The sequence below is a fragment of the Suillus discolor genome (genome assembly GCF_016758755.1).
Source record: "Suillus discolor strain FC423 chromosome Unknown F5147scaffold_386, whole genome shotgun sequence".
Lineage (NCBI taxonomy): Eukaryota > Fungi > Basidiomycota > Agaricomycetes > Boletales > Suillaceae > Suillus > Suillus discolor.
Window position 1 is genome coordinate 8,375 of NW_024541633.1, and position 9,548 is coordinate 17,922.

General features: G+C 46.1%; 4 protein-coding genes across 4 annotated transcripts; 2 read left to right on the forward strand and 2 right to left on the reverse strand.

Annotated features, from left to right (window-relative positions):
* F5147DRAFT_660711 (uncharacterized protein) lies at window positions 1-4,431 on the reverse strand (the record flags this gene model as incomplete). The annotated part of the gene is made up of 19 exons (XM_041434691.1): window positions 1-153; window positions 273-557; window positions 933-1,394; window positions 1,452-1,611; window positions 1,664-1,755; window positions 1,806-1,966; window positions 2,061-2,114; window positions 2,166-2,199; window positions 2,259-2,306; window positions 2,847-2,878; window positions 2,911-2,952; window positions 3,009-3,111; window positions 3,175-3,267; window positions 3,407-3,417; window positions 3,475-3,512; window positions 3,613-3,709; window positions 3,795-3,883; window positions 4,007-4,272; window positions 4,327-4,431. The coding sequence occupies 19 exons, from the start codon at window positions 4,429-4,431 to the stop codon at window positions 1-3; spliced, it is 2,325 nt and encodes a 774-aa protein (XP_041284229.1).
* Window positions 4,432-5,088: 657 nt separating this feature from the next.
* On the reverse strand, window positions 5,089-6,025 carry F5147DRAFT_783561 (uncharacterized protein; the record flags this gene model as incomplete). The annotated part of the gene is made up of 3 exons (XM_041442830.1): window positions 5,089-5,250; window positions 5,302-5,394; window positions 5,450-6,025. The coding sequence occupies 3 exons, from the start codon at window positions 6,023-6,025 to the stop codon at window positions 5,089-5,091; spliced, it is 831 nt and encodes a 276-aa protein (XP_041284230.1).
* A 1,816-nt stretch (window positions 6,026-7,841) lies between these two features.
* F5147DRAFT_555635 (uncharacterized protein) lies at window positions 7,842-8,039 on the forward strand (the record flags this gene model as incomplete). Its single annotated transcript, XM_041430502.1, has 1 exon — window positions 7,842-8,039. A coding segment is annotated over one exon (198 nt), but the record flags the coding sequence as incomplete, so codon positions are not given.
* An 84-nt stretch (window positions 8,040-8,123) lies between these two features.
* On the forward strand, window positions 8,124-9,112 carry F5147DRAFT_783562 (uncharacterized protein; the record flags this gene model as incomplete). Its single annotated transcript, XM_041442831.1, has 5 exons — window positions 8,124-8,249; window positions 8,280-8,344; window positions 8,406-8,689; window positions 8,751-8,962; window positions 9,026-9,112. 5 exons carry the CDS (start codon window positions 8,124-8,126, stop codon window positions 9,110-9,112), a joined length of 774 nt encoding a protein of 257 aa, XP_041284232.1.
* Between the last annotated feature and the right edge of the window lie 436 nt (window positions 9,113-9,548).

Sequence of the window (9,548 nt, forward strand, 5' to 3'; positions counted from 1 at the left end):
TCAGAAATAACTGCCGATATCCAAATGGTAGAGATGCTCTGGGCGGTAAAAAGCATCCTCCAGTTCCTGCCGCTCAGATGATGTTATGTTTCCAGGCTTGAGATAAACTTCTTCAACATGGTCGAAGACTCCTAGCCAAGGACTGCAGCAGAGCTATATGCACATAACATTAGTTTAGCCCTCAATGTAGCTTAGTAGTATGTGGCACTTGCCAAGGGGTGCTGATCTGAATATTTGTACCAATGTGGTAGATAAATTGTGAGCTTCTTCACAGAAATAGTTTGATACTCGTCCAATGGGACGTCAAAACTTCCAGAAATCAGCGATCCGTGATAAAAGCTCAGTCCCAGGCAATCTATAGCAATGAATTGTTGAGTAATGTCCAGGATCGCAGACAAGTAATTGGGAGCGGATGCCAGAGATTCCTCGTCGAGGTGCAATTCGAGTGTTTGAATGTGTAGAGGCGCACAAACTTTGTGTAATAGAGACATGAGGTACCACAGCGGTCCAGCGAGAACGTGTAAGCTATGTAAAGGAATGAGAGGGGTATCTGTTTTCTGCATAAGATGATGATGATGACGATCAATGCATCGACCATAAAGCCAAAGCTGGTGAATATCATGTCGCGGCAAGAACTCAACGAGAGCAGGAGTTGGACACTCGATGTCAATAGACAAGAATATAAGCTGCGGGAGATGAAGGTCGCACATCAACACTGTCCACTGAGGGGTACTCAATGAAGTATGTGTGATGCTAAGGTCGGTCAACGAAGAGTTCCACAATGATGAGAGGGTGAGGGAAACCATGGATTGGGAGAAAAATATGGGCGAGTTTGTGTGGAATGTTTGAAAATTACATCTGTTGGGGGGGGGGGGGGTTGGAACAGCAGCTAAGTCAGGAAGAATTGGCAGAGGATACACATGGTAAGACACCTCCCAATCTGAGAACTGAAGACTCCTGCAGCTTGAGTCTTGTATGGACTGAAACAGAGGCACAAAATCTCCAAGCATTTCACCATCTTTCACGATAGAGACAAAGAACACTTGCGTGCTTTCAAATGACTCCAAGAAACCCAGGAGCGCCTTGAGGTGACGATCATCTGCGTCAAGGAGATTGCATCGCAAATACTTCGGCGTGTGAAAAAAGGTTGTGCGCCTGTACAGGAGCAGGGTGAGACAGGCTTGGGTGCTGACAAGCAGGGACTTGTCATTGATCTGCAAGCCTACAGAACGAAAGTAGAGAGGTGCCACTAGCTCCCAAGAGAAACAAGACACCTGTGCAATAGACTGCAGATGCTGAGCTGGCAACTTTTCCAAAATATTCAAGACAAGCTCATTCGGGAAGGGCCAATGTGGAGACTGGATCGTTGAATCCGCTGTCCCAAGTGTCGGTATCTGTGACAAATGCAGTGAGACATGGAAGATATTGTTGTGGGGTGCTAGCCAACTTACGATTAGATTGGCGATTACAGGCAAGTGAGACAAAGAGCGCCTCTTGGGGGTTGGTGGAGAAGAACCGCTTGGAACTTCTTCAAGGGCCTTGCATTTTGACATCTTCTTGAAGTCCTCTTCTGCAGACTCATGACCAATCTCTGATGTCATTGCCTCGGCTCTTTGGTATAGGAATGAGCAGCATTACACTCAATATTTATGATGTATCTGACCTTTTCATGAGTTTGGGCTTAGCTACGTTGCAGTGCTCTCCATCGCATAGGTCCACCGCAGCGCCAGATTGATAACCTAGAGCCCACGCATCCTGCAAAATACAGTGAGAACTTGAACAAAATAAATACAGGGAGAACATACTAGCAGGATCACATTTAGGTCCACAATTGCATAGGAGCAGGACAAGGTGCCTCTCCGTGCTTTTGCAGGTTTGGATATATCACGCATAACAAATGCCGCCAAGGCCCACGGAAGATAGGAGGCACAAGCATGCCTCTTGCGAGAGGGACATTGAGAACTGTCTATGAAGTCATCCAGAGCCTTTCACTTTAAGGTTGCATGCTCCTTCATATAGTTAGCAGGTGGCATTACAGTGGTAGCTTCAAATTAATGTACCTCCAGGGAGCACAATGATGACAGTGAATCTACATATCCGACACTTGACAACATCTGTAAAAAAACCGTGTAGCATTGAGAACAGGTTTGACAGGAGCGGCTCACATTTTATGGGTTTGGCTTTGAAAGATGGGAGTAGCTATGAAGGATAAGTGCTTATTTTATATGATTAGTGCCGCCTTGCAAAAGTGCACTCACTTGTTCCAACACCACCCCTATTTCTTTAGGATTTGCGTTGTTATCAGGCTGCAACAACAGCACAACAATTGACTGGCTTCATGATAATAACACGATTGAATTGACGCGAATGCAGATCGAAGTTCGCGGGAAGAGTGCGGCTGGAATCCGACTACATCATGACATCAGTATGATCGGAATGTAACTACTCTCAAACGCAACTTAATGAATCATTAATCAGGGCCCATAATTGTTTCGTTCCAGCATTTGAGATGACAATACACTTGGGATGACAATTGAGTAAGGAAGCGACCATAATGCAGTCAAGGGATGCTATGACTGGGTCGCAAACAATGATTACAGTATAATATCATCGTCCAAACTCAACTCGGTAAGTATCGCAGAAGTTATGGGATACAACTTGCCTTCTTGCAAATACAGCGCGTTCAATATGCGGTTCAACCCATATTCCAAAGCTTCACCACGCACCTTAAGGTCCTCGGAGGCACACAAGATTCAGGAACTTGAATGGGGGATCGATGCATCCTTGAAATCTTATCAGCTTGAGCTCCAACGATGCAAAGACGATGTTGTGAGTTGATCACTTACCAACATTACATCACTGACAAATGTCAGGGCATCTGGGTAGGATCAGATATGGATATCGACCTACCCATGAGCTCCGCTAGTGAAACATATGGATGTGTGGACACCACTATGGAAGATGATGAGGTTAGCACAACTGCAATGCTGATAAACCCTGCAGCTTACCAAATATAAGATCCGATCCCTGGCCGTCGTTCCAGTGAGAAACATTGCTGGCAGTAAAAGCAAGGGTCACCAGTCCCCTAAGAGAAGAAGACTTGTTCGCAGGCTGCAGAAAACCGCGGACAAGTACATAAAATGTTACTTTAAAACAATGGATCCCCGCACTGACCAGGTTCGCAAGCGCGTGCATATAGCACTCCAAGCTGCATTGGTATGTGTCGATGTCGACGATATGGTGCTGCTTGTGCGGAGGCCAGACAGACTAGTAAGGCGGACCATTCACTTCAGGCAATCTGAACGAATTACATATCAATAGAATGCCAAACAAACATACGATTATCTCATACCACATGCGATCACATATTGCATTGTGAATGGTGTGACAAGTGGACTCGGATTACTCGGAATGGCACTGGGTATGTCATCAAAGGATTTGAAAATGATCTCCAGGGCAGGTGAGTGAGCATACCTTGAAGCACGACAACGCTCTTGATGAAGAGATAGGGTCTACAATGCCAGGAGAATATCCTGAGGCTGAGACCATGAATATCTAAACACAACCGTGATGTAGGACCAAGTTGGATGTAATACAATCTACATAGCATACCTGTCTGTGATACGTCTCCCCACTTGTACTCGACTCATACTTCTCCAATACTCGGTCTCATACGTCTCCTTGTACTTGAACTCATCCCAATATGAAGCTTGACACAATGTCTGTGCACTAGAAAACAACGATGGTCTCGAGGGATGGTGGAAATCAAGAACAGTGAATCTGACAGTACAGACCGTCGTACTCAGAGACCCGCATAGATTGAGGAGGATAACCTCGACAGTACAGACCATTGAGCTCGGCAGTAGTGGGCGGGCGACGAACTCTAGAGCTGAGGGCGATCAAAATTATTACATAATAAGCTGTGAACTTCACGATGGCCTTCGGGCCCTTCCCACAACCGGTGCATGACTACTATAATGGCATGACTGTATGTACGGTCACGTACATATTTTCTGTGCATGGAACTATATCATCATTGACCCTCAGCAGTTTGTACTGCTGAGAGGTGCTGGTGACTTCAAGGTTCTTTTTTCCAAGTCCTCTTTCTTGTCCAACATTCTCATCTCGAAAGTAAGCGATCTCCGCCTTGGTCTTGTACTGAACTTTTCTGTATTCTACTGCAAGATCTTGTACAGCCCCGACCATGCCTGCTACCTTGCCAAGCGAGCATGACTGCCGAGCTTCATAGTTTGGGCCCTTTACCGCAACTCTCTCACATCATTTAATTTTCATATATCACTTATCCATAGCGGCCTTGTCACTCACGTGGCCTATAATGGCACCCACTATCCAAGTTTCCTCTGAATAACAACGTTTGCGCATCTCGAAAGTAAAGAATTTGTATCCATCAGATAAGAGCATCATGACCATAACACGCCACTATCCCCACATCGCCGGTGGGTTTCTCCAGATTTCATCGTCAACGTTCTAAGTAAAGCACATCGTCGCCCTGCTAAAACCAACGTGGATAATCCATAGCTATTGTGTCCTGACGACGTCGCATGTTACTTGCTTTTAATTTACAGTTACTCCGACTGATGGACAACAAACGTCAAGGTCGCCTGATACTCACTTTTCGGTCACTATTGACAAAACAACAACAAAATATGGTTCAGATTACCAGGACTTGTGTCATAGCGCTTTTTACAGCGGCTTTGTAATTTGGGGAGGCGGGCACGGTGATATAGGCCTAGTGTTGTCATAGTTGCTTCATTCTGAGAAACAGTAGCTACATTTCTTCTGTCTCTGTGGGGTGCGCTCAGTTCTGGATTAGAAAGTGCGTCGCATTGCCGAAACCAAAATCCATGACGTGAAGTAAAATCACATTAATTAGGCCCTGAGTCTGACTTAGTAAACTCGTTCAGTGCCTGATCATGCCGTGAGGGAAACTGCAGGGTTTGTCAATGTTGTGGTCTTACTGACTTTGCGAATCGGACAATTTTTTTGTTTTTTGTCGCCTTGTCTGTCTCACACTCTTGTGAATTAAGGTATCTCGTCCATATTACGATTTAGTTCTATGTAGATATGTTATGCCTCGGATTGACGCCTCGTGCTCTTGCTCTTGCCTAAAGCCATCTCTCCCTCCTTTCGTCTAGCACGACCCAACGTGTATTTGAGCCATGTCATAATCATGTCGTTTTCTGGCCATGAGTTGCTATAATCTTCAAGGTCCAGGAATTCGTGGAGAGCCTAATACACCATGAGATCACTGACAAAACTGAGACTGATGGCGGGCGTCACCTTGCCGCACACAACTTTCAAGAGCGCAGCACTTTGGGCAGAAGCACATTGTGTCGTGTCAAGGTGATCTTCAATGAGCCTGTGCATATATTTCTTAGGGATTTGATTTGTTAGCTGCTTTTCAATACTGAGGGCATGCTCGGCGAACCTTGAACTTCACGTAGGCCTTTGGATTCCAATCCAAAGCCTCATGAAGTGTGTACCCTCCACGCCCTGGGTGCCCAGGTTCGCCAGCAGGTTTAGGAATCTTCGAATCTTCTGATAAATTCACGCTTGAAGTTGTGGAGTCACTGTCTGACAGAGAATCCGAAGAGCTCGCTGAATCTAAGGGCTTAGGAGTTTGAGAATCGGAACGTGTGAAAGCGACCTTCTTTGAGTATGGGGAGAAAGAGCAATCAGAATGCTTCAGCGACCACTTTGCAAGTTTAGACTCAGGGGCGGGTGTGGACGACACCCTTATAATGGGAAGAATGATACTAGCTTTAGGAACCAGGACTTCATCAGCGATAAGTGTGGTCGAGGGACGATGGACTTTGCCAAATAGCTCGAGCTGGTCCGTGAGCATCGAAGGAAAGGGTGGCAGGGCACTGGGCTCCAAGTCATAGAAAGGAGGAACAGCATCGGAAGTGCACATGATAATAGTTTGAAGAACCGGATCAGTAAGGCATAAAAACAGATGCGATATTGCAGCCGACCACTTTTCCCAACATCTCAAAGCAGCCATGATGTTTGACAAATACCTGCGTGTTGGGACAGAAGGTCGGAAAAACGGACACGCCACAGACGACATCAGATTGCTCCAAGGATTGGCAGACAATCTCATGGAGCTGGCTCCAGCAGGTGGGGAGATCAACAAAGATGAACATCCAGAAGATAAACAAAGGCGTCAAGTTGAATTACTTGTTTGCCCCAGAGCAGTAAGGTAGATGTAGATGTAGAAAGCACGCGTGTTTAACATGTCAATATAATGTACGCAGGAAGGTTCAATGAGCTGCATGAATGGTACCTACCGTGTCGCTAGGAAAATCAAAGAATGGTGTGGATCGAAGACAGTAAGCTATACAGTACAAACCATCATGCTCATAAAATCTTGTTGATTGGCGGCTGAGATTGGAGCAGGTCGCGGTCTCAGGTAGGGTGGCAAAGTCTGATGGTCGAAAATGGCTCGAGGCAGTCCCCATTAACACGAACTAGATGCACACAACCATACAAACAGTCATGCCATGTAGAGAAGGAGAAAGACCATTGGAGACGTCGAACCCAGGGAGTAACAAGGGAGTCGGACTTGGTATGTTCAAGGCGGGGACATGACCATACAAACAGTCATGCTGTAGGGAAGGAAGAGAGCATAATGAGGGATCCCTACAACGACGAGCTCGGCAATACAAACTGTCGAGTCCGTGTGCAAGGAAAAGTGAAGGTAAATTAAACGTGTATACTAGTAAGAATTAATGGACTTGGAACTTTGGAGATGCAAAGAGCCCAACAATGCCAAATAACTTACCTAATGATTCCCGTATGCAATATTAATTTCACACGTGACACGTGACACATGCACTTGGTTAGACTAATCTACTTCTCTTGAACTTCCCCTGGCGTGACGGTATGTACCATCGCGTCCATCTCCCTTGGCTATGGCACGACAGTTTGTATTTTCGTGTCTTTCCTTCATTGACCTGAAATTTTGTCAGGATGACAATTAACACATGACGAAGCTTTCGTCGCCCGGAGCTCGATGGTTTGTACCATCAAGCTCGTAATGCTCGATGCTCTTTCACTTCAATGAACGATTCCTCATCTTCCTACTCCATGGTTCAACGTCCACGATAAACGAATTTTCACCCTATTCATGCTTCATGCGGCATGACTGTGTGTACGGTCATGTGTCGTTTTTTGTCGCCTGCTTAGTACCCTCCTGACTTCAGTCGGTCATCATCGTGTTCCTTTCTCCCCGTCGTTGCCATTGCATGACAGAACGCTGTACTATACAAATTTACCTTTATTTTAAATTTAAAAAGTCATCCCAGCTGTTTATTCCTCCGCGGTGCATAATGTTGTTAGCGTCGCCCGACCCATTCACCTCCCTACTTGTGTGAAATACTTGTACTGTTGTCCTCAGCTTTTTCGATTCAACTTCAGTGGTCCTGATCCACATATTCAGTTTAAATCCTGCGTGTCACCACACTTTATTGTTGCGTTCCGGTTTCACTTTCCACACCAAACTTCATTGTCATCGATCCCTTATAATTCCAAGGATCAATCTGCACACATTTTCCACCTACCTGTCACATTAAAACAGTTTGTACTGTCGCGCACTTTCCTCGCTTTCTACATCGTCTACCGTATCATTCTACGTGTCAATCCGTAGCTGCTGTCAAATCTAACTCATCGATTCATCCGAGCTTACTCTTGTTCATGCTCTTACCTTCACTATTCACCTGTTTGTGCTGCTGATCGGTGCTTCACAGGCGACTACCTCTGGCCATCATCTACCATCAAATATATTGCTCGAATATCATTCCATGAGTTCCCAGGTTGTCCCACGGTGTCATATCGAGTCCCTTCCAGTGGAGTTACTGTCATACATATTCACGTTAGCCACACACGACTGTGACTCTGAAGAAGGACGCGTATTCAGTCCTGAAAGTGTAACTCTGCCAACTGTACTGGCGTCCGTGAATTCCCGCTGGAGAAAGCTTGCACTATCTGTCCCGACCTTATGGTCAACACTCAGTATTGATCTCAAGGCGCTCATCTGATCGCATCCCAATCACGTATTCACCTTCCATAAACAACCCTTTGATCAGTTATCGAATTTTATCATGCAGTCGAAACATTCCTCGCTGGACATTCTCATCGACGCTCGCGATCCAAAATCGCGTGAATTGATCGGGCAAGATGTTCGCCTTATTTACAACTCAAGGAAGTCTAAATGTCTCTACCTTCAGGTGCATGTCCCCGTCCTCAACTGAAACCAGCCAACTCTATGCAGACTGTTTGCCCCACCTCTTTGCCTTTTTGTTCCTGCAGATGGACCGATGGCGTTCGCTGGAGGTCACCAGCGATACTTTGAAGCCACTTTGTGCTGCACTTTGACTTCTCAGCTCGCACAATCCGACTCGAGGTGGTTCAGCAGCTTCGTGTCTTGAGTTCATCAAGCTCAAGCGATCCAATGACTTTTACCATGCCCATGCAGAACAATTCCTCCCTCCTCTGGAGCTTGATAGTGTCCCATTCGCCATCTTGACTGGCGCGTCTGATCAAGACACCCTTGCGCAAGTTCCTGCGCCATGTCACCCCCTCCCGAAACTGCGACACGTGGATATCTTTGGTATTCCGTTGAACTGGGCAGGTTTCATTTTACCCTTGGTGTGGGTCACTGCATTCAGTCATTGGAGCTTTCGTACCACGACAGAACTCTCAGGCCAACGTTTGATCAGTTTTCACAGCAATAATCAATGTGTGTCCTCTGCTGCGAAGACTTCTCATTAGGGAATCTGGGCCGGTCCTTTCGCAGCCATATCACTGTCGCGGTGTCGTGTCACTTCCGATGCTTGAGGAGCTTCACTTGGGGTATGTGGGGTATGTCGAGATGGATTCGTTGATCGCGCTACTCAGTCGCCTTGACACCCCAAACCTTGTCGCACTTTCCATCGAGGACGTAAATCCCATCATTCCACGAGCTATCAGTGAAACCAGCACAAAACATTGAAAGTCTCCTCAGCTACTGTGCAACTGGCTTCAGCAAGCACCCGGCAGCCGTCAGCAGAACTGGCTTGCTGTTTCCAAAGCTTCAGTGATTGTCGCTTAATAGGGTTCATGCAAGTGTCACTGCATTCAGCATCTTCATGTCTGCTTTCTCTAAGCTGCATGATCTGTTGCTACTTCGCACACCAAATGCGCTGGCAGCTCTCCTGCTGGATGTGGACGCAACTATACCCCTCCATCCATCATCACGTCCATCCTGGTCTCTCCTGTCACACAACCAGAGTTCCTGAAGCTGAAGCAACTTAAGAACGTAGACCTTGTGTTGATGGGAGACGTTGAAGAGTTGAGTCCTTCCATATCTTACCCAACATATCAGAGAGTTACTACTATGATTGGGCTACCTGGTGATCTGGAATGGGTGGGCAATGACTTGTTGAAACATGTAGTACATCCCGCAGTGTATAGATTACAAGTTTGCATCAACTATACTATAGATTTTTTTTTTTTTGTACATCGATATGTAGTATGCTGTCGTTTCT